Source organism: Parasteatoda tepidariorum, chromosome 7 (assembly GCF_043381705.1).
Source record: "Parasteatoda tepidariorum isolate YZ-2023 chromosome 7, CAS_Ptep_4.0, whole genome shotgun sequence".
NCBI lineage: Eukaryota > Metazoa > Arthropoda > Arachnida > Araneae > Theridiidae > Parasteatoda > Parasteatoda tepidariorum.
Window position 1 is genome coordinate 63,598,532 of NC_092210.1, and position 25,443 is coordinate 63,623,974.

General features: G+C 28.2%; 1 protein-coding gene across 9 annotated transcripts in view; it reads left to right on the plus strand.

Moving 5' to 3' along the window:
• The first annotated feature begins 269 nt into the window (after window positions 1-269).
• LOC107442123 (RNA-binding protein Rsf1) overlaps window positions 270-25,443 on the plus strand; it is a 28,413-nt gene continuing 3,239 nt past the window's right edge. For 2 of the 9 annotated variants that reach the window (XM_071183521.1, XM_071183522.1), the window contains exons 1-3: window positions 347-504; window positions 6,676-7,202; window positions 25,143-25,281. In XM_071183521.1, the coding sequence (XP_071039622.1) occupies window positions 6,687-7,193 (507 nt within the window). In that variant the 5' untranslated portion in view covers window positions 347-504; window positions 6,676-6,686 and the 3' untranslated portion in view covers window positions 7,194-7,202; window positions 25,143-25,281. Of the gene's footprint in view, window positions 505-3,741; window positions 3,789-6,675; window positions 7,203-7,722; window positions 7,933-25,142; window positions 25,282-25,443 lie in introns of those variants that run through there. The other 7 variants (XM_071183520.1, XM_071183518.1, XM_071183519.1 and 4 more) reach the window with 7 other exon arrangements.

Here is a 25,443-nt window from a genome sequence, read left to right on the forward strand (position 1 = left end):
TAGGTAAATGATTATAAAAAATCATAAAACATCTGGGTAAAAATTATCTTTGAAATCGGAAATCTAATTTAATCCCAGCGTTAAACGCATCCTATTCGAACGTTCGAATCGCTATCACCAGCAAATTGTTAGGTGAAAGCTTTCCGATAGAAGGGAGGAAAAATGAAGATCGCAGCCCGTTAGCAAAATCCGTTCGAAAGCGCGAGGTTTCAGGTTTTCCCTAGGAGTAGAAACGTGACGTCAAAGTGACGTCATTTTCTCTTCCTAGCTCGTTCGAAGTCTGCGAGGTTTGAGCTCCTTGTCGTTGATGCATGTCCATTTTACTCTCGGCTACCGAGACATAACTGATTCCCGTCTTGTTCTGAAATTGAATTAACTGTAGCTGCAATATTATTAGTTCGTATTCGAGCCATTTTCTTTTCATTCAGTCGTAATCTTCCCGGCAGTTGTTAATTTTATTATTTATATATTCAATTTGGCTGTTTTCACCTATTTGCTACCGCTGTAAGTAATTTATCTTATAATTATTACTACTTTTATGCATCCTTTACTATAATCAAGCTTATAATTTCTTTGATATAATAACTTTGATTTGTTCTTTGCCTTGCGGTATTTAGTAAATCTTACTTAGAACGTCTTATTGAAAAATGTACGTGACTTTTAGAATGTTGCACTTCTGTTATTTTTTCTCTAATTTAACCTTTCGCCAAAATCTTTTTAACCTTTCGGCAAAATTTTGAAACTTATGAAAATAACTTCCAGATTGTCATTAAAGAATTTAATTTTATGTTCACTTTGACAATTTACAGAATATTTATCAGGCCCCTATTTTTAGTAAAATAATTTTTTTTAAGTATTTAAAAAACGAATTATTTAGTGATGTGTGTCATATTATTTTTGTTTCAAGATTGAATGAATGCTCAAGATTGAAAGAATGCTAGGGTAACTAGCATTCGTAAAGTATACTGTAAAATTTAAGTATCTGTTTTTTTCAAATTACTATTTTAATTTTATTCATGATTTTAAAATTTTTTTCTACTTTGTTTTATAAGGAATCAAATTTGATATCCCTTATATTTGAATAATTCATACTTCAGAGAATAATTTTGAAAATGTTTCTGTTTCAAAGATTTTATTTTCTATGTTTAGTAATTTAAAGTGACTTTTAAAAATAATGGAATTATCTTAAATAAATTGTTACAGATAAGTTTTTTTTTTCATCAGACAAATTAAGCATTTAATTTTATCACAGAAAGTTAAAACTTTAAGTTAAAAGAATGTAAAATTTGTAAACAATTTTTCCTTTTTTTCTTCTCTCTCTAAAAAAAAAAACCATATCTATATTTTTGTATTTACTTCATGGACAAAAGATGTCTGACAGAAGTTCAACGTTTTAAAATTAACTTAGAAAGAAAAAATTGTATTCAGTTTTTATATTCAAAAGATGAAAGCTTTGATATTGCGATTCATAGATTTGTGACACTTTTATCATTATTATATATTTTCTCCAAGAAAATGTAGCATTACATTTTAAGAAAAATTGTTTTGAATAAAAGCTTTAATTGAACAAACTAGCTATAAATCATATTTTAGGATAAATTTTTATTGCAATATTTAAAATTATGTTTATTTAAATAATGGAATTATTTTTATAATTTTATTGTTGAATATTTACTTTAAGCATTTTGTAAAAGGCGTTAGGCGGTTAAAAGGGATATTTCTGTATCATGATCTGTCGTACCAACTACAATCACCAAGGTGACAGATTTTAAATAATCAATTTTTTTTAAGAAAAAACGAATCACATGTACAGATTTTCCTGGTGGTGATTACAAATTATATCAGAGTTGGTTCCTTTCTGTGATTTATTTCTCTCCTTGGTTTAATTGAGGCCGCAGCTCTGAAACTGCGAGGCTTGATTATTCTTATGCAGATCACTTTATGGTGATCATCCTTGTTTAAAAGTAATGCTTGAAATTTTGTCTGAATATTGATTAAAAACTTATCTCAATTAAAATGTTACGGTGAATGGTGAAAAATTTAAAAGTGAGATAAGAACTGATAAATTATTTTTAAAATACTCTCTACTGTAAGGCTATGCAAAAATTATTTCCAGTTACATCGATGACAATCAAAATTAAATTGAAATGCACTTGTTATTTGAAGGAAATCTTTAGAAATTGAAACTAGCTGAAACAATAAAAAAAAAAGGAAACTTATAAAAAAATTTTAAACTTATACTACTATATTTTTATTCAAGTATATGTCTAGCAAACATCTTAGAAGGCAGGTCTTAGTAATTAAAATAAGCAATTCAATATATAATCTTCAGATATTATAGAATTTTGAATGACTTTTTAAGAGAACTAATACAAAATTAAAACATAAGAAATTCCTGAATTGTTTTTACTGTGATAGAATGTATGAACAACCAAAAGCTTTGTTAGGTATTTTTAAAAATAAAAATAAATATTAAAAAATACTTTAACATTGTAAGTCTCAGTGTTCTCCCTAAGTGTTTTTAGAAGGAAGGTTCACCTTGTCTTCCCTTTGATCCTGATAAATGAGCCTTCTTTGTCCTTTTTGTAAAAATAAATCACCATCCCATAAAAACATTCTTTTTATTCATATTCCATTTTAAAGAAAATTAATTCTCTGTTTCAATAATTACTTAGGGGTAAAATTATCTGTGTTTATAGGTTTATTTCAGATTGCTATTATAAGTATTTACTTTCTTACAATCTCTTAATTCGGGGAGATGAGATTTTAATGATTTTAAATTATAAAATCATTTTCTAAATATCTTTTTTTTTTTAAAAAAAAAGACATTTTAATTGTTTATTTTCTAATAATTCTCAGTTTTAATTATAGAAAAAAGTTTTCACATTGTTTTTCAATTATTATTTTTTTTTAGTTTAAAGCTACAAATTTTTGATGAGAGCATTTTTAAAAATATACACATAAAATAGTATTTAAAAGAGTAATTTAAAAATTTTTAAGAATCAAATTCATTACATATTATGCATTTTCATACATTTTTACAGAACTCAAAGTGAGTGAGTGCCCTTTCAAAACTCAAAGTACTCTTTTTTGAGAATCAACTCCCTACCCTTTCTTTCATTCCTTGAGAGAATTCAGAAGTTTCTTTTAAGAAACATTCAAAATTAATGTTATTGCAAAAACAAATTCAATCAGGTGAGTTATTCAATATAAAAGCAAATGAAATGTGCAAATCACACTATGGATGAGTGTTGAGGAATTTTTAACTTAATTTTAAATTTAAAGGTCACACTTACCTGGGAAATGTTATAGGACTACCCCTAGGAAACTTCTCATTGCAGCCAAATGTAAAGCACTTTTGTATTGTATCTTAATTAAAGACATTTAGTTGTCAGGTGATTGCTAAGTAAGAGCAGTGAAATTAGTAGAAGTAAACCTCAATGTTTAGGCTGAAGTTGTGACTTGATATTGTCCAGGGCTTAGCTGGGTTGTTCTCTCCCCCACTTTCTTAGTTCTATAGTTCGAGCCTACTACCTTCGCAGAGACTCCAAATGGTTTTTAGGTTAAGTAATTTTGATCAAGTAAACAAAATTTTTTAGAGTTAAATAATAAAAGTAATAGCTGTGGATTTTAAGAGTTCCCTATGCATTGCAATGTATTACATAATTGAGATAAATATTTTGTAATTCAACTTAATTTGTTTTTAAATTGATCTAATTCTAATTTTTATGTAATATCTAGGAATATTTCTATATCTGTACAAGTTTGTGCTGTTTGAAATTGCAAAGGTACTAAGTTAAATAGTTCTGTTAAATATTGAGATGTAGTGGTTATGACTTGCTGAGAAATTTCTGCTAAATTAAGCATTTGAGTATCCTTGTTTTTACAATGTATTTTTTTAGTTTCTAGTGTTACTGCTGTTGGGTTGTTGCCAACAACTTTTAAAAGTGGTGATTATTTTTGGTTGAAATACCATTACAGAATCCTTCCTTAATGTTTTATTTTCAATTTATTTCAACATTTCTAATGATTTTTGCTTAGAATTAATAAAGTTCACTGATTGTTTTCAACAAGTTTGTTACTACTGTGTTACGTTATGTTTTTCAAAAGTAATTATTTAATTGCCAACTTTTACATTGTCAACTCATTTTAATTTGGGCAACCAATAGTATTGAACTTGAACAAAGTTAAATAACAAATGTAGCAACATCTGTTCAGTTTTAAAAAAATTTATGAGAAAAGTTAAATTTATTTATTTAAATATCTTTGTAGTTAAATGCATGAATAGTATTTGTTAAAATGTTATGATGAAGGATTTAAGTTCAGGCTCAAAATTATAGTCTGGGACTATTAAATTAGACTCGGACCATCATGAAATAACTGTTTGGTCCCCAAGTCGTGCAAGTGATCAAGAGAATAGTGCTGTTTTTTTTTTGTTTCCTTATTTGCTCTATGTTTTTATTACAGTATTGCTTAATTTATCACTTGTGTATTATATTGTACTCCATTTTCGAGTTCTTTTTATTGAAATCCACTTTATTTTTAAAAATATTTAATAGATATATAAACTAAACTAGGGATAGAACGAATATTTAGCCCTTTTACCAAATAATTGGCTTAATATTCAGCAAGTATTTGGAAAAGTATTTTTCGACAGTTTTTTTTTTTTTTTTTTTTTTTNTTTTTTTTTTTTTTTTTTTTTTTTTTTTTTTGTGGAAACTTTAAATAGATTTAATGAAGAATAATCTACAATCGTAATTTTTGCTATACATTATTAGAAAGTTTTTTCACATATTTGTTTGTACCGACTGAAACTTGTTAATTTATGTTCTGAAAGACAAATGAAAAGCAAAATTTAAAAAATTAAAGCTATTTTCGCTTTTGTACACTTTTTTTTAAAAATGTTTTTAATCGGAGTTTTTGATAGCACTGTATTTTTAAGGGCGTCTCTGATACACATCTCTTAAGTGTCCTGAAAATATTTTTAGCATTAAAGTTTTGTTTTAAGAATAAAGAATATATTTTTATTTCTCTAATTTTAACTTAAGAAATTAAGTTTTTTTTAATAGCTGTGATCAATTTTTCAATCTTAAATATTTATAATTATCTAAGTATCTAATCTTTATTATCTGAAACATTTCTGTTAAAGTTTTTTTCCCTTTACTTCATATCAATTATACAGCTAAGTTTTAATTATTTTTAAGTAATCAAATCTAAACTAATTTATATATATAAAATATTTAATTTAAAAAAAAAAAATTGCTATTCAGTAGATTTTTTTCTTGGGCCGAATATTCTGTATTTGGTCAAATCACTTTGTTAGATCCTTAATTTAAAGGAACTAGTGAAAATGTGTATGAACTGGTTTCTGTCAAAGAACTTATTTTGAAAAATGTTTGTATCCGGCTCAAGAAAATTCGGCTCTGTTTTTTATTTTATTTAATTTTTTGTGACATCCGTATTTTTCAGTGTTTAGGAAACTTAATATAATAACGAAATATTGAAAAAAAATTTAAAGTTGGCAATATGCATTTTTTAGCAACTTTTTGTATGCACACAGCCAACCGAAAAGTTTTTGACTGTTCAAAAACAAACTTATTATATGGGCAAAATTAAAATAATTGTCTTGATTGTGTTTAAAGATTGTAGTTTTTTGTAGAAATTTTTTCCAAATCTTCATCCTTGCATTATTTGTTTCAAGGAAAGCTAAGTTGCATGATCAAGCTTGTTTAAAAATTTTTGAAAGCTGTTTCAATTTGTTTAAAATTTTTTGTTTAAAATTCCAAGCTTGTTTTCAGAAATAATTTATATATTACCAACATGCTATCTTTGTGTTCATTTTGACTAGTGTTAAACATCCAATTCTTTTTCTGAGATTTTTCTTGCTCTTTATTTTAAAATTGTGATTGTCAGAAAATAATAGAAATCAAGGAAAATTGAATACAAACCTCAATTAGTGAGAATTAAAGCAAAGTGCAAATTGAACTTAAACCTAAAAATAGAAGTAGTAACATAAGAGCAATTGTAGTTTTTTCCAGGCTGATGCTACTTGGTTTGCTCTTAACCGAATAAGAGATTCTGGTAAAATTTGTCTTAGTTAACTACATAAAATGTTTAATCAAAGCTTACATAGGTTGTATTTCATTTAGTTGTTGAAATGAGTGTAATTGATTTTAAATTAATTTGGCTCAGTTGTAGGAGCTAAAAAATTCATTATAATTGTACTAAAAAATTAGTTCTTACATTTTAGTAATTAGTTAAAAATGTTATTAATTCTAATTATTATTGGTAAAGTTTTCATTTGCTGAACATTGATTATCAAATTGTAGTCATTTATTTATATCAGTAGTGTTTCTTATGTATGTTATTTTAAAATTTATTTTTAAGCAGTCCAATAAAGACACTGAATGAAAGAAAAATTAAAGTAGGAAATACTTTAGAGTTGTGGCAAAAGATTTTTTTCTTTGTGTTGTACTCCTACGAATAACTTGTATGGTCAAAATACCTCTTAGAAATTTTTGTTTTCTTATCAAATCAGTTATTTTAAATCCCGAATCCTAAAGTGCATGGCATATAATTTAAATTTATTTAACTGTTACAACTAGGTAGAGCTAAATTAACTAAATGCTGATTAAAATCTTATTCTTATTAACTTATCAAAACATAATTTTTCAGACAAAAATAGAATGAGACCCACTTCTGTTTATGTTGGAGGTTTGAGTGAAGATGTCCAGAAAGAAGATCTTGAAAGAGAATTTGGTAAATTTGGTGACTTGGAAAAGGTTTGGGTTGCTAGAAATCCTCCTGGGTTTGCTTTTATTGAATTCAAGGATGATCAAGATGCTAACGAAGCCATCAAAGAAATGAATGGAGCTTCAATCAATGGATCCGAAATAAGAGTTGATATTTCCAGAGGAAGAGGTGGAAGGAGAGGTGGCGGTGGTGGAGGATTCCGAAGAGGCGGCGGAGGAAGGGATGGTGGATTCGGTAGGCGAGGTGGCCGAGGAGGTTATGATTCTGGATTTAGAAGTGGTGGTGGTGGTGGAGGTGGATTCAGCAGAGGAGGAAGAGGTGGTGGATCCCGTTATGGGGGAGACCGTGGCGGCGGTTATGATAGGCCCTCATATGGTGGCGGAAGTGACTACAGAGGCTCTGGAGGTTACAGAAGCCGTTCGCCAATGGGTCAGAGGTAATCTCAAAGGGTATTTATTTAATTTATTTACTCTACATGTTTTATTGTACATATTGCATTAATTTTAGATAGTTTCAGGCAGTTTTTACATTATTACTTTAGTGATAATTTATTAGCATGCCCATTTACTCAAATCAACATTTTTATGGTATTCGTCTTTAGAACCTTGCATGCATTTTCGAGTTATACGTTGGTTTTACCATTTACGTTTTTTAAAAGTACATGTAATAAACAGCTTGTAGATAAAATTTGCCTTTACCAGTCACTTTACATACCAAGCAATTGCTTTATATTTCCTGAGCAGCTGCTGTGATATTTCCCAAGTTAATATTTAAAAAAAAAATTGAATCTCTACTGGTTGGAATCTTTAGTAAGACTGTTGTACAGCTTATACTTACTCCAGCAATTTCACCAAATTGTACTTTCAATGCATGTACTTCTAAATCGTCAATGATTACACAAACGAATACTGCTGATATTATTTCTTCATGTCTACGTCCTTTCACATAACTAACTTTTTATTCACACAGAAATGGTGGCAATTGGTAAAAGAACGGCATCGTCAAATCTCATCGGCTGGTCTTCTCCGCTGCTCGTGGGAGCAAATCGTCTATCGACTGTTATTTCCTGTGTATAGTCTTCACCTGTGTGTGTCCATTTTCAGTTTTTAAGCGTTATCATTTACGACATTATCATCTATTGTATTTCATGATCACAATAAAAAAATCTCAATACTGCCATTCTTCGTCTACCTACTTCGTACATAAATGCTGGATGATGTTAATGAGCCTAATAAGACTTAAAGCATAATTTAAAATATCTTCTGACTGCCATTAGAAGACAAGTTGTAAACCTTACATTTAATAATTGGATGGATTTTTAAACTGCTAAATTTAAAATGCTGACTATTAAGAGAAGCATTAAAAGCTGTCATTTATTGTTGACTACATTTCTTTAAACTTGAGGCAGTATGGATAGATATTTTTTTTTTTATATTGGCACATCGTATTCACATCCAGTATTTCAACGATTTTTCTAAATTTCAGTTTTGAAGAATTTGTAAGTATGGATTATATGCTAGTGAAGTATATCAGCACTATCAAGACAAATGAATACCATTTTTTGCAAGTAATGAATACTACACATTTCGGAATTTCATATAATTAAATTTTTCTTTTTTAAATAGCATATTTTTAATCTGTAATTATTTAGTTTTCAAATTTAAAGGTTTAATTTTTCTCTTTACAAATATGTCTTTGGAGATAAGTTAATATAAAAGTAATATTTAGTTTTAATTTATGGTTTAGATAACAGAAAATAGTTCAACTAGTTTATTTTATATTAGACTTAATGTTAATGATATCCTAAAATAAACTATTGTTTAATGCTAGTACGTCCAAAGCAATAGTTTTAATCTCAAATCAACTTGAGGCCATAAGTCCTACCTTAAATATTTTATACTAGCTTATTTCTTTTTCATGACTTTTCCCAACTTTTTGAGTTCCTGAAAAGCGTGAAAGAAAGGTTTTTATCAAGTTTAAATATTAGGCACATAAATTGAAGTTCTACCTAGAAAACTACCATAGCGGTTAAAATGCCTGCCATAGAGATAAGTGATTTCTTGGGAATGCTACACTGTAGCCTGTATTGCTTATCTTTATTTTATTCACGTACTAGTCTGACACGGTTGAGTACGAGTCTTGACTTTTTTGTTTTGTTCCGTTAGATCATCCTCCAGCTCACTATTACTCTTATACCTCCTGAAATCATATTGCTTCGACATATGAGCTTGTAATCTACTTTATAAACAGCTCTTACCCTTTAAAGCAGGTTAAAAATGTATTCAATGCATGAAAAATTAGCTAGAGAAATATGGATAAAATTTTTTGACTAGTTGAAAGTATCTGAGAAAGATACTGGATTGAGGTATGCAGCTTAGTGAATGCTAAGAAACTATAAACTTTCTATAAAATGGAAAAAAGTCAGCGATTATTTTTGGCAGTTTTTATGGGCAAAGGATTTTCGATTGTTACAATACGGCTAAATTGGAGAGAATTTCCATAAATTAGGAAACACACAATTACCATACATTTTTCTTGAAGTAATTTAGTAATGGATAGAAAAACTTACTATGAAGTAAGAAGAAAAAAAATTTCAGCTTTTTGAGTAGCGGAAAAGAGTTCTTGCAGAAAGACTCATTTTGAGAAACTAAAATTATAGTCCTTTTTTCTACAGAATATTTTGAAACGGGTCTTTTTTATTTTTATTTTTTATTAAGAATTGTTTTCAAAAGATTCCTTTCTCGCCTACTTGAAGAAAAAAGAACATTTTCTCATTCAATATTGACTGGATTCTTTCTGGCAAGTGAATCTGAATAACAATGTTACCCTTGATAAATACATCTCAAAACATAATATTGAAGGTTTGGATATAGTAAATTTCATTCAAAGTAAATCTATTTTTAAAAAGTGAGTGAGACAAAAAGCTGGAAATTCATTAGTTAAAAAAAAAGATTAATATACTTATTTTTGAAAGATTTTAGTTCCATAATACTTTCATAGTGATTTCTACTTGCTTACGCACGTAGAAAAATTATGCATGCAGGCACCACATATTGGAATGAAGGAAGAACTTATTGGTATTTCCTGAATGATCGTTTCTATAGGAAGCATAAATGCAAGAAATGTTTTTTTGCATATTTTCGCATTGTTTTTAGAATTAGCTTAAAGAAACCCTGTCAGCTTTTTAAAATATTCAACTAAAGAAAATAACAGAATTTCTCACTATTGACTACATTTTGGTACTGAAGTATGAGCTTGCATTTTTATTTACAAAATATTTATACTTTCTACGAAATATTAACTCTCCAAAGTATTTTTTATACGCAAGCAATATTTATAGCTTCATCAATAACTGTAAAAGGAATAAAATGGGCACAACTTGGTCCGTGAAAAAAGTGTAATGGTTTCCATTTGTATCAAACGTTAGACAGTAAAAGTTTTAGTATTGTCGAATTTGATTTTATGAAATTGTTGGTCTCGTAGGCGTGATGTTTTAATTTACATAAACATTTCCAAAAGCTTTAAAGTAAACATAAAACACAAATTATGTAGGATGTATTTTAAGTTTTTTTTAGGGTTTATAGTGAATTTATGAATTTCAAAACTTAAATTTTATAGCAAATTAAACGGAGTTCATTGTTTTATCAGAAATTCGAGTGGTTTTTCGATTATTTTTCCTGCTGTGGAATTCCACCTAATTTTTAAAATACATTTAATACTATCAAGACAGGTGAATTCTGAATCTTCCTCATTTGCGACGATTTCATTATTTAAGTTATCATTTGTCAGCAATCGCGATGTGCAACGTGGTTTTTTCAGCAATTACTTTACAGAGATGAGATTTTTGTCGCTCGAATTTCAGTTTTTATGTAAAACTCCTATTATCTATAAGTTCCACTTTTTTTTATAATAAATATTCCGTTTTTTTCAAAAAATTCAGCCGTTGAAATAAACAATTATATTTATTTCCGAATTAAAAAAAATAGAAAATTCAAACTACATAGCTGCCAAATCCTTCCACGTTCTTTCTTATTTTAGCTATTTTCTCTTCTATTACGCACTGAAGATTCTTAACTTCGCTGCTTCAAATAAGCCTTTTAGAAGTCCCAAGCCCGGAATCTGCTAATATTTCGATTCTTATTCACGCTATTTTAATATCAAACATAACTTTTTGTATCTACACGATTTAAGAGTTTCACGTTGCGATTCTTATTCACACGATTAGAATATCGTACATTGCGATTCGTATTTACGAGATTTAAAAATCCAATATCACGATTTGTATTTACGCGATTTTAAAAACCGATATTCGTTTTCACGAGCGATTAGTTTTCACGCTAGTTTAATATTCAATGTCTTGATTCGTTCATGCGGTTATAATATCAAGCATCGATTTTCTTATATATGTGTTATTTTAAAGTTAGGCATTGGGATTCTCATTCCCGCATTCTAGAAATATACGTGATTCGTTTGTACGCGATCTTAAAATTACGCATCGTGATTCGTATTTACGTGATCTAAAAATTATAAACCGTGATTTGTAGTTACGCGATTTAAAAATTAAGTATCGCAGCTTGTATTTTCTCATTTTTAAAATAGTTTCATATTCACGTGATATAAAAATCCATTATCGTGATTCATATTCATGCGATTTTAAAATCCAAGATCGGTATTTGTATTCAAGCGAGTTTAAAATCAATAATCGCGATTCTTTTAATCAGTTGCTATAAAGGTGACTGTTTTTCTATCAACAATTAATTATTAGTTACGTCAGCAAAACTGGAAGAGAATATATTCAAAACTTACACTCTGTGCTTGCGAAGAAGAATGTGACACAGGCAGGTAAAGAAAGAAAAAATAGGATTTCTTAAGATGTGTGAGGATGGGCTAAATTAATCACCAATGTGAATTTTCCTATTACTACAAGTATATATAACACTTTTCCAAACTGGAGCACCCCTCATTCACAAGCTGCATTACGATAAATTTGACATTGTTACAGAATTTTTTGCTTTTTATTGTGTAACAAGAAGTATTTACAACAATCGGAAATTACGCAATAATAAAAAAAAATTATTGAAAAAAAGCAATCACTTAAAAAGTGATCCTTTTTTTGGAAGAAGTTTAACTCAACACCAGTTGCGGTTATTTATGCTATAAAATGTGAAATTATTATCAGTTGAAAAATAATTATGTTTCTACTTCAGTTATTGATATGTTTCACAGGACTCTAACTAGATTGGATTATAATATGAATTAAGTGATTCCAATTTTGAAAGTTTATTTTTTCTAAATTTAAAAAGTCTTGTTACTGATATATTTGCTTTTGATTACGTAACAGTATTTATTAAAAGAAAGGGAATGTTAATGTATGTTCTCAGTAGTTTTAATTTGCTAAACGACGTAGTTTATTAATTAATAATTGTCTCCTTTATGTGACTGAAGAAAAATATAATTTCTAGCTTTATTGTTTCAATTTTTTTTTATTGCGCAAACATTACGATTCTGTAATATCAGCATCTTTCTTCTAATTTAATATTTTGTTAACTTTTTTCTCTCTTCAAGAGTTAAATTGTTGGGTCTTCAGAACTTCAGATTTTCGAGGTTGTACTGTAATTGCAGAAAAACTACGGTTTTCGTTTTTTTTTTCCGTAATAAATTTTTAGAAATCTATCTTGTCTTTAAAAGTGACTATATAATTGTAAAATACTCTTTACTTTATCATAAGGCTTGATATCTATTAACACTTGAAGCCTAATGCGTGTCAGTTGACTTGTAAAATTTGCGTGCAGTTTTAATTAAAAAAAATTTTTTTTAAATTTAAATCTGTTATTTTAAACATCTTAAGTTACATATTTAGAAATATGTGAAGATTAAGTTATTTATTTTAAATATACAGATGTTGCCATATATGAATGATTTAACAACTGTAACATTTCAAGACATACAAATATTCATAATTTAACATCAACGGTAAACATGAGATAGCTCTACTAAATATTTCCTAGTTTATATTTTATAAAACAATTGGTTTCTTTTTTTCATTGTTTTTGGCTGATTTCAACGGTAGGATGATGACTTAGCTAATTAGAAGCACGAATGATTACAAATCAAAATTGGGCACATGAAAGCTGACCAATCTGTCTATTTGCTGAGTGTGTTGAGCTTGAGCGACTAAGATTTTTATTCAGTGATAAGTTTGCAGAATTTATAAAATAATAACTGTTTTGAATATTTTTGTCAGGGTTGGGATTTCTTTTGAAAAACAGCAATTTTTTTTCAGGACACGGGAAGAAAATTGCAAATGCTGGAAGAAATGTACGAATTTAGACAAAATGGACAAATTTGAAATGAAACTACGTAGTTTTAAAATAGTTATTAAATGAATAATTCAAACTAAAAAAAAAAATGATTAAATTTAGTAGTGTATTTTTCATTTGATTGTTTTAAAAAGTAAGTTTTCATATTTTATAATTGACAATAATTATTTTTAAAACAATTAGAATTTTATCAAAAATTTTAAATATAACCTATATATTACAACAATTTGTTTAGAATTTGGATTTACGTTTTCCGTATTTTCTTAAATATGCACATTTATATCTAAATGAATTATGTGCATTTATATTAGCTAATGATAATTCTACAGAATATTCAATTATCTAAAAAATAAAAATATATTATTCAATAAATTAATAATTAAGAGAGATTACTTTGTTAAAACGTTTCTCAATTTGTTAAATTCTTATTGCAAATTCATAAAGTAAAATACCCTGCAATCGAAAATAAATTTCAACATCTTTATGAATTTTATGATATTCAATTTAAAATTATAATAAGACTTTAAAGTTTACAACTTAAACTTTTTTTAAAATTTATGTAATTATTTATTAGAAAATAAAAATAGTTATTTGTCAATAAAAATCCGTTTATAATTAGTTTTGTAGATTATAATCAATTCATTATAATTTTATGATTAGGTTTGTATAAATATAATATAAATAAAGAGATACAGTGGTTGGACAGAATTATGGAAACATTTCTATTATGCTAACTGGTTTTCCCATATTTCTCGAGAAATATTTGAAGAATTATTTCATAAATTCAGATGTGTTTTGGTCATGCTATTTCTTATACATATCAAAATTTAAAGCTTTCAAGAGACTTAAGGGACCAGCTATAAATTACGAACAAAATAACTAAATAAGACAGTTCTAAATTTTAAGCATGGATATTTTGTCATTTTTAATAAGAATTTTTTTTTGTGTATAGGAATTTTTAGAAACCGAGGAAAATCATTAAAGAAAATTTTAATATTTCAGACTCAATTTTTTTGTTTACAAGTAAAATTTCTGTTTATAAGTTATTTAAAACAATAAGTTTGAAATTATTTTTCAAAGTGCAGTTTTTTTTTTTTAGAAAAAAAAATTAGATTATGATTTAACGCTAGAAAATTATCAATAATTTGTTTTATACTTTTAAGTGATAAATAAGTTTTATTCTATTTCAACAATTCAGTATTTAACAGTTAATATGATAGCTTACTCTGAAGTTAAAACTGTCGTGTTTAATCTGTTTGGTTAACAAGGGTGTGTTATAGAAAATATCTAATTTCTAGTCTTAGCTTCTGAATTTTTCAGAAGTATTAAAAGTTCGCTCAAGTTTTTGTTTGTTTGAAAGATTAGTTTGATATTAATTTCAGGTTTCTTCTTTCATAGTTGGAAAACCTTATCTGGTAAGCAATTTATGGTATCTTATTTTCAAAAGTTAAGTTCCAAAGCTATTAGTCCTTTTTCTTAAAAAGCTGAGTACTTATTTTTTGTTTACAGAGAAATGTTAGAATATCCTTTTTTAGTAAAAAGTCTATTAAATTGATTAATGAAATACTAGTTGGCTTCGCAATCCCCGAAGATCGGTTTGCCATTTTATAAGATTTGCTTTTCAAACTATGCTCACTTCTAAGTTAAACTCACTTGTCATTTAAAATGTGTTCTAGCGTAAATTCTTGAATTGAAATCATTTATTGAAATCTTCTAAGTTTCCTTTAATAAATTAAATTTTTTAGTCTATAAGTTATTAAATTGAAATTAATGACATGCAATAGAAAAATATAAATAAACAAAACAATCGTGCTCTTAAAAAACGCCTGCATTACTGCACGCCTTTTATTAAATCTGCAGAAGTATAATTAAAACTTAATGTAGAACAATTAGTTTATATGAACTGTTCATTTTTAAACTTCCCGGTCTTCCCAACTTATAGCTCAGTTTGTTGCAGCTTTGCGTTAACGCTTTCATGCTCACAAGCTTGGTATTTCGATTCTTTGTTCCCAAAGCGAAAAAGAAATACTGATATTAGATCAGCCTAATTAAATAAATGTAATGTTGGCAACTTAACATTTTTTGTTTCAAAGCACATTGTTTTTCTCATTCTCGTCTGACGAGTCTCGCGAATGGTCGCCTATTTTTAAGCGCTCGAAGCATAGCGGGCTTTTTTTTTTATTTTATTACCATCTACGTGTATTTTGAAGTTTAAAAGTTTTATATCATCAAGTATTAAAAAGTATTAATCTTTACGGTTTTAGAAATTTTTTCTCTTGTTGCTCCTACTATTTGATAATTTTAAGGGGCTATTTTACGGAAAATAACACATTTTTACTATTGATTAGCAGCATGGCTTCAGTCTACGATATTTTTTTAAAATTTGCGTGATGTTTTAAGATTTCATTTGTAAAATTTAAATAATAATGTATAGTTTTAATATATATTTTTTATTGACTCCTTAAGAATTTTTGAATTAGGCCATGTTTAGGATCGCAATAATGACTAACATTTCTGTTTTTTTTTTTTTTTTTAAATTTTTTATTATTTATTTGCTTATAAGTTTTAATTTCATATAAATATGAAAATAGAGCACTCAAATTCATGCCATTTTTAATAGTTACAATTCTTTCTAGTTATATACGCTAACAAGTTGAAGATTATTTTTAACTTAAAAAATATTTTGTTTTCAACTTTATACACTCGGAAAAAAATATACGGACTTGACGGTACTAGAACAAGGAAACACCTTTTATATTTTTCTGCTTTCATACTAATGAAGTGGTAGAATTATATTTATTGATGTCTAATTATATAAATCTACAAATAGAAACAGAAAAGAGGTAAATATTTCCCATGCTTTATAGAGAGAAGAGAAAGCACGTGGTATGGACAGATTTTTTTTTGTGGATTTTGTTTATGGTGTGTGAAAAATAAAATAAAAAGTTCTTTGGTTGATTTTACAACTCAGAATAATGAATTCCACGTGTTAAACATGGGTTTAAAATTCTGATTAGAACTGTTTGGTAAAGTAGGAAAATATATTAACTTAGCATTACTTTTATTTCATTCTCAGACTTACAGCTGTTTAAAGAAACTCTATAAATTTCATTGTATAAAATTTTGAGCCCAGGCATAAAATAAATGGAAATTCTTAACTATGACAATTGATAAATAGATAAGATTGATGTTTTAGAAAGGTTTGTTATCCTGTCATGATTTGTTTGCTATTTGATCGGAAATAAGATAGCATGTATGCATCTTTATCCTACTGATTTTTTTATTAACTTCATATATTAAATTTAATGTAGTTAAAAGAGATACGTAAAGTTGTCCTGCACCGCTGTATAGCGTTCTTTTAGGATATGGCAAAGCTTGTGGGTAGGGCAATACTATATATTTCACTAAAAGAAGCAGAAAAGACGTATACTTTCCTCACCTAAAGAAAAAATTATTTTTGGATAACTATTAATCGTATTGCAAAATTTATTTGAAAGCATGCAACTAAAGTATGCCCCATGCATTAGGCAATTTGTGTAAGGACTTATTTTTCTGACAGAAGCTCATGTTGTGTAGCAACTGTTTAAAAACCATTCATTCACATTCGATAGTTCTCTGTCTCAAAAGTAAATAGTGGAAACTTACTCTGTCTATGAAAAGTCACTACTTTATTTATGTGCTTAAAAATTATTCAGATTTTATTCTAATCGAAAATTTATGGTACAATTTCTGATGAAATATATTTTGAGAAAAAAGTTATATCTAGATATATTTTAATGATTTGTCAATGAGAACATTTTAATGTTAACAATTGTCATACATTTGATAAATTAATAGAAAAACTTATTTAATGGACTGCGAGAGTAATTAAATATTTAAATGAGTTAGTCTATTTATATTTCACAGCTTTTTAGTACTCGTACATATTTTGATTTTTTTTTTCAGACCTATTTGTATATCACATAAGGAAAGTTGTATTAAAATATTCTGATTTTGACAGCTACATTTTTTAACTGATACGACAAAGGCTCAAATGCCTTTTAATTATTTCTTTTCAGTTTTGTTCTCATGAATATTTCCGCGAGTTTCAGGTTGAAATAGGCTCACGATGAAGGTAGTGGCTCTGGCTAGTAATTTAAAATAACAATTATACACTGTACGCTACGTACACGTTGAAACAACATAGTCGCTAACCCTCTCTGATTTTAATGAATTTCGGGTGTGGTCGTGTACGTTTATCAGACAATTATAGATATCTGAAATTGTCGAAAGAAAGTGTCCCAAAATAGAATTTTATTGCTTTTAACTTGAGGCATTCCTAAATCTTGATGAACCTGTTAGCAGGTAGGCTGGGCCTATCGTAATTTTAAACTAAATTTACTTGTTTTTTTTTTATGAAGTGCCTTTATTCATAGCATGATTAAATTACGATATATTAGTAAATGTGAGCTTATGTCCCGCAGTGGACTGATCGTTAAGACACGGTTCCCAGCAGATCACCGAAGTCAAGCGTCACTGACTGCGTTCAGTGTGCGGGTGGGTGACCAATTGGATCAGTCTGCGTAAGGATCTAGGGTGTGCGGTATTGGTTCTCGTTAAACTGTTCTACCGTAAAGTGCTCGACTTCGCGTGCAGGTCGTCGGGCTACCGAAGCGGGGGTGCCATCCCCACTGCGGAGGATCAAAATTGCGATGGCATGTCTTCGGATCATCCTCAGGGATGTTTCCCAGACCGTCGCCAATAGCCCATTGTGAAGCTCTAGTGCGACGTAAATGAACAAATCAAATCAAATGTTAGCTTATACTAATTACAATTTTTGTTAACTCATTCGATTAGACAACTCTTAAAGAAAAACGCAAAAACATCGAACTTTTATAAACGATATAATAAATCTCTCTCGTGTATAATAAATCCGACACTGCAGAATAATTTTTTTCCCTTTTTAAATATTTCGAGTTAGATTCACAATTAAAATGTTTTTAAACGAGGATTATGTTAATGTGCATTTGATTTATGGTAAATGAGACAAAATCACAAATGCAGTAGTTAGCATTTGATTCAGGATATTCCAAGAATTCCGATTTTAGAAGTGTCACATAAAAATTCCCGACAAAGAAAGATGAACGCAACAAGCATGCATTATTTCGGAAATTTTTTAATTGCTACCACCTGTTGCGCATCCATCTAATTCACAAAAGCCATTTAATATATCTCACTCGTTGAACTCTACTCGTACATTTTACTTAATCCTTTAAATGGGGATTTTTTTTTTTACCGGACTGTTTACATTTTTCTCAAAGTAGAATCTCAAAATAAAATGCATCCCTTGAATTACTGCTTTTTTTTAAATTTAATTTTTTACAGTGCTTATGGATTTCTAAAATTATCAGCCTTCTATTTTCCGTAGAAATTTTCTCTCTTATTATATTGATTTTTGTATATATGTCACTCTCAGTCAACACTGTCACTTACCCCCACCCCAGATTTTAATGAATTTCGGTATGAATGAAAGCTTTGCGTTAACAGACAATTATAACTAGTGAAATTGTCGGAAGAAACTGACATTTAAAAATTTAGTTGGTTGGAAGTAAACTTTCCACGACCTTATAAAGGGTTAAGTTGTATTAATTCGTAAATATATATATTCGTATAATATTCGCTTCGCCAATAATTTTAATGTCTTGAATTATTAAAATTTATTTTTTAATTGTTTCCTTTTAGTTTTCACTTGTATTTTTTGAAATAGTTTGGAGATAAGTACTTTTATTTAAAGTTGATTGTAATTATGAACTGTTTGAAAAATTGTTTTAATATTAGATATTTCTTTTTTTTAAAAAGTTTATTTTTCCCTTTAGGTTGGCATATATTTTTCTTCCCCTGTGAAAGAAACTTGCCATCCTTCTTATTTTACTAATAGCGCATATCGAACCATTTTGACACGAATCGTGAAACTCGTTTATCAAAAAATAAGTTTGTGATTAAACTCGTGTTCATTAATTACGTATTTTTTATTAAATTTCGTATTTATAATTTTTTTTCAAGTGTAAATATTAAAAAAAATTCTGAAACTAAGAATAACAATTATAGTAATAAACCTACGTGCTATTTTAAAGGAAGCATATTTGCAAATAAATCTTATAAGATAGTTTAAAACTCAAAATTTTATCTAAAATTATTGAATTTTCTTCCACCATTATTAAAAATAGATTCGAAAAAAATTCAGCTATTCGAAAATAGATTAGTATTTGAAAACAATTCTTTTTTCTTTTACTTTTTTCGCCAGAGCAAGACTTAACATAAAACATAGAACTAATGTAATTTGTAAAAGCTATACTGTCCTCTTTAATTTATTGAAAGTCCCGCTATAAATACTGTACTTATTGCCGAATCAGACAGATATTTTAGTGATGTTTTGAAATTTTTTTTTTGTCTTGCTTCTGTAGTTTTTTCTTTTCTTTTTAAACTTATTTAGTTGACAGTACTTACTTGTAAGCCAAAAAAGTTTGATATCAATCAATTATAAAGGAGGAAAAATTCTAAATGTTTTTATTTCTTTTTTATAAATTAACTGATGGTAGATTTTTACTCTGCTCGATGATCGTTATTGGGTCGTTGCCCAATTAAAATTCAGTATATAAGGTATGCGGTATTTTAGATAATTTTACATTTTTATGACAAAAATATACCAATACAATTCTGCAATCAGTATTTTTGTAAAGTCTATAAAGTATTATACATTTTCCTGTTTTTATATATGTGATACATCTCTTGCGTAATTTACGATAAAATGTTTTAAGCGTCATCTAAATGGGCTTTTATTAATTAAAACTATTAAAAGTTAACGGATTTAACAGCATTTTGGCTGCCGTGGTTTTCTTCTCATCCATGTCTTAAGAAATTTTTAATCTCTCTCTTTACATTTATTGTTTCCAATCCGATAGTACGTACTAAATCGACCACTGTTATCCGACACATAAGGTCAGAAATCTTTTGAATAATCTGAGTTTTTTTATTTAGCAGTTTTGAGTTAAATTATTGAAAATTAATGGCTGCTATGAAAGAAAGGAATTATGACCCCCTGGTTATAACCTGCTCCTTAAAAAAAGTGCGGGGCTATTTTAAGATAGGAAAAGTAACAACAGCATTTAAATTTTTGCTCCTTTAGAGGCCCTTCCTCTCTTGGCTGGTCGAAGGGAAGGAAAAGGAGGGGAAAATATACTTTTAATCCCCAATATTTAATTTTCACAACTAAACATATAGTGAATATTTGCTCTATTCAACGGATTATTTTCAACTTCTGTATCTTTCGATACATGTAAAATGCAAGGCCTTCACCCTATTAGAATTTGAGATCTAAGACCGTGGTAGCCCAGTGGTTAGAGAATCGGGACTCTGGGTTGGGGTTCGATCCTAGATTCCGCCAAGACCAACCGAGTAAATGCGGTATACGTGTTCGTAAAATCCGTGGAGATGAAAGTCCTGCGGTCGGTCACTGAACAGTACCTTGGGTACAGGGATCTGGAGAAAATTTCCTTTCCCTTCAGATCTATGTCTAAATTGAGGAAGTGGCTTCACTAATGAGATCCCATTTGCAGAGGATCAAAATTGTGATGGTATTTTTATCAACCTCAGAGATATTTCCCAGACCGCCGCCAATAGCTCATTGTGTCCGACGTAAGTAAAGTACCTACCTAGATAAGTATCTTTTTCATGCAATGAAAGTTAGAGGAATTTTTAACCGTTATCCAAATCGATTACCATCAGTTTAAACTGTAACGAAATTAGATGTATAAAAAAAAGAAAATCCGAATTAAAAATTTAACCTAAAATCCGAGATATCGAGGGTAAAGACCTCTTAAATACTATCGAAAAAATAGTGGTTATGGTTTCTTCAGAAACGCTACGTTGCGATTGCCATTTCTATTATACAAACTCTCTCAAGCGGGTGCCACATCCTTAATGCCTAATATACACTCGAGATTTGCGCTTTTCTCTCGTATTTTTTCTAAATTTATAACACTGTTCCACCACTTATAGTTAGTAAAATCTTTCATAGCCGAATCTTTCTTTGGTACAATCCAAGTTTCGATTCCATAGGTCAGGACTTAGCATATAATGGTTTAGTGCAGTTATAGTTTTGTATCTCTTTTTATGAAAGTTGATTCAAGAAGAATCTAAGGCTCTTTTAAACACTGTTGATAGTATTAGTTGTTCTTTAATCCTCTTACTTTATTGTTTTCAAAGCTGAATTACTGAATCCTGTAAGGTATTGACTTGAAAGTATGGCTTATTAATTTATAAAATAGACTTAAGAAAATCGGTAGAATGACGAACCACGACAGGGTTCGTCTTTCGATGTCGAAAGCAGACAAAAACTTGCTGAAATGACAAAAATGGTTTGTTCAAATGTGCTTTTGACTTTTGAACAACTAATTTAAAAAATTTTTAAACTATAAAAAAGGAGTTCCTATTTCTTCACATCTTACTCTCCAGACAAAATATGATTTCTGGCTCTTCATAAAAGTAAAAACCGAGCAAATAGTACGTTTAGACGCCATTCCTGAAACTGATAGGTGTACGATGGACCTGTTGTAGGCTTACGAAAAATCTTGAAATTTGCTATTTCTTGTAATTCTTTGTATTGCGAAATTAACATTGTGATGAATCTATCGCTAGAATGGAGAAAACTTCGAAGGAGTTTAATGTAACGCTGTTATTTTAATTTATTCGCATTTGTTGTTCTGATTAAGGTATTGTAGCTTATGTATATTTTTGTTGACCTGCTGTAAACTTAATAATTTTATTAAATTGAAAAGTCAGCAATTTTAAAACTTTTAGTAAGGGGATCGTAGACTAAATTACTCCTACTTCAAGCGTCATCTGCACATAATTAGTTTTCAGCTGAAAGGGATTTCATTGAGCGTTTTTAATTTTTTTTCCCTTCAAGGCTATTCCGCTTATTTAACGCTCTTTCGGCGATTCTGATCGAAAGATAATTTAATATTGCAAGGCTCCGAGTACTTTAAAATCAAGTAATAGAATATTGTATTTCTCATTTTAAATATTTTTGTAAGTTGTTGCTGATAACTGTGCATGAAGATTTCGTTCGATTGCAAGTGGAGAGTTGTTAATATTATTTTACTTATTTTTTAACACTGTTCGTTTGAATTAATTTTCACAATTGTTAAGTGGCGTGATTTCGATCGATTTGTTGCCAAAACTATTTAACATTATATAATCTATTTCATTCTTTTTTCGATTTACTTACTGAGTATCTATTAAGGAAGTTCTGTAATCACCATTCTTAATATAAATTCTTAGAATTTTTGTCGAAACTGAAGTTAAAAACTGGTTAAAAAGCGATTTGTTAGAGGTTTCGTAAGGTAACCGTTCTGGGTTTGATATTCTTCATTACTACTTCCTTAACCCTTTTCGATGGCATTTTGCTGATAATCTTTGAAATCAGTTGACTGGGAGTAGAACTGCTATGACGATGCTATTACTTTAAGGAAAATTTTTCAAGGCAAATTCTGCTTTTACTCTTAGAAGTTTAAAGAAAAAGCGAGTTCAGGTAAACCTAGAGTAAACCCTAAGTGTTAAATTTTTTTTTCAATATGTGCATCAAAATATCTAAGTACCAATCCAATGTACCAGATAAATTATTGCAGAATTATTTCACCACTGCGTAACTCCGAGTAATCCTTCAAAAATTTGTTTGCTTTTCATATTTTCAGCATTTAAAACTGCGTGGTTTGCTGTAGGTTTACCTTTAACCACTTTTTTTACATTTTGGATTACTTATGAAGGTGAAAGATACTTTGCCATGAAGGGTGTCTTCCGCGGTATAGCAACCTCTTAAAGAGTGATTAGACTAATTTCTATTGGCGTTTTTGTTTTTCTCTCCTGATTTGATAAATAATTTTCTAACAATGTATTTACATTTATGGTGATTATTTATTGTTCGATTTTTAACTAAAACTGAAAGTATTTTTTTAAAATTATAAATACAATATTTTAGGAAATTTTTTTTGTGTGCGCTATTACATAATACGATATTCGAATTCAAAAAATTTCATAACAATTCTAGAAGTTAATTGCCAAATAGATTATTTAGTATAAAAAATAAACTTTTTTTTTTGTTGTTAATTTTAAATAGGAATTTATTTTTGTGTTCCATGTATTTTGTTTGAAATAAATGTTTCATTAATGAAACATGTTAAAGATTAAATTCACATAATTTTATTATTAAAATGAGGAATTTTTGAGAACTTCGTGTATTTAGATGCAAATTCAATTTTTACTTGTTTCTTTAATTTATTATTTTTATTATTGATAAACGTAATTAAGCATTAACTGAAATCATCCAAATTTGTTAGGGTAACAAATCTTTCTCTAATATAATTAGTATTTCCAAATCTTAATTTTTTCTAAGGAATAAAAATCATTACAAACGCATCAACAGGATTAGAAAGCAAAATTTACGGGTAATAGTTAATATTTTATTACCTAATCGAGGAAGCAGTTTTTCTGGTTCGACCCAGTGTCCCGAATAATATTAAGATACAATTTAATTGATGATTTTGAGTAACTGTTTTGGGGTTAAACGATTTGCTGTCATAGTTATGTTATGTATTAAATGCTTCCTGATGTTATTAATAATTTGAAACAGTTTTGTACGGAGTAGCTGAAGGTTGAGAGGGGGTAACGGATTGAAATCCGAGTCTTTAGTGGAAGGAGGGGAACTGTTTAGAGTTGTTTCAAAACCAATTAAAATGTGACAAATATTTGTTTTAGAAAAAAGCCGCCACTCAGGGTTTGTATGATTTAAATCACTTGATTTAAAAAAAAAAATATCTACATCGATTGCAATTTTTTTTTTGTTACAAAAATCGCCATTTTTAACCATTTGATTTTTTTTTTTTGAAATCGAAAATGAAATGAATTTTGAAGTTATATTATTTAGGTTGTAATTTTTTAAAGTATGATTTCATTGATAATGAAGCTTTTATCCAACGAAATGAAAGGGGGATTTACATATTTAACAATATTAAAAAAAAAAAAAAGAAAAAAAAATATGTAAAGCACATATTTATTTGCATAGAAAGGTTTTTAAATTTATTAAATGTATAGTTAATGTACATTAATAATGAAAAAAGACTTTTTCTGTGTGCCCAGATTATTTTAAAATATTTTAATTTTTTTATTCATGCTTTCTGATTGATCTAAACTAATTCTTTCTTCATTGGACATCTTCATTGAGAAATTGTCTCCCTGTCTTTAAAATTGGGAGGCTAAGCTTGAACAAAATTACCTATGATCTTATTTATTCAGTGATTTGTTTTTAATAGTTTTTACTATTTTAGCTATAGTATATAGTAATATTTAATATAAAATATAAAAAAATCAAAAATCCTACTTATAAATATGATTTTCTTAATTTTAAAAAAAATCATAATTTTTGCCAACCCTGCTGCCAATAGATTTTCTTTCCAGTATCCCAGAGCTCTGCTATTATGCACAGCTGTGATTTCCCGTTGATAGAATGATAGTTTTAAAATTAAATAATTTTTAAATTATGTAAAATTGACCATTTATACACATTTTATAATCTGGAGAAAATAAGACTTAAAATCTGCCTGACTTTAAATAATTTCTTTTGCAGAATGCAATTAATTTTGTTTGTATTATCCATCATAAATTTTTTTTTTAAAATCTCGTTTTAAATTTTTAAGTCCTTAAAATTTTAATATCTTTTTGCTATTATTTTTTCGTTCCTACAATAGATTTTTTATCATTTTATCGATGTGAAATTTTTTAAGGGTTTTCGTGGTCTGAGATTTTTATCAGGCCAGTATCATTTCTCTAGATATATTACGTAAAGGAAATAAACAGGTATTGAATTATACCATCACCAAAAACTTTAGTTTTATTGAATGAAAAATCTTATTGAATGAAAAATCAAAGTTTACACTATTAATTTGAATACTTTCATTTCATAATATTTAAATTTATATTTTTAAATGAAGTATTTTTGTATAAATAATTTTACAAATGTATTTTTTTCTTTAGTTCATTGATAAATATTGGAGTCTCCACTGAGGAATTGTATGAAACATACGATGATACAAATCTTTAATTTATTTCATTAGCATGGGGCCAATGAAGTTAGAATGGAGCATTTCATATGCATTCTAGTCCATCTATTTGTGTAAGTTATTATTTTAAATTCTTATGTATTTTATAAAATATTTCTTGTTTTCTTATTATGAGATACAATTTTGATTGAGATTGAAAAATTTTGATGTTACTCATTATGAGTTACAATTAATTTAAAATTTATTCTAAAACACACACTGTTAAATCTTATATA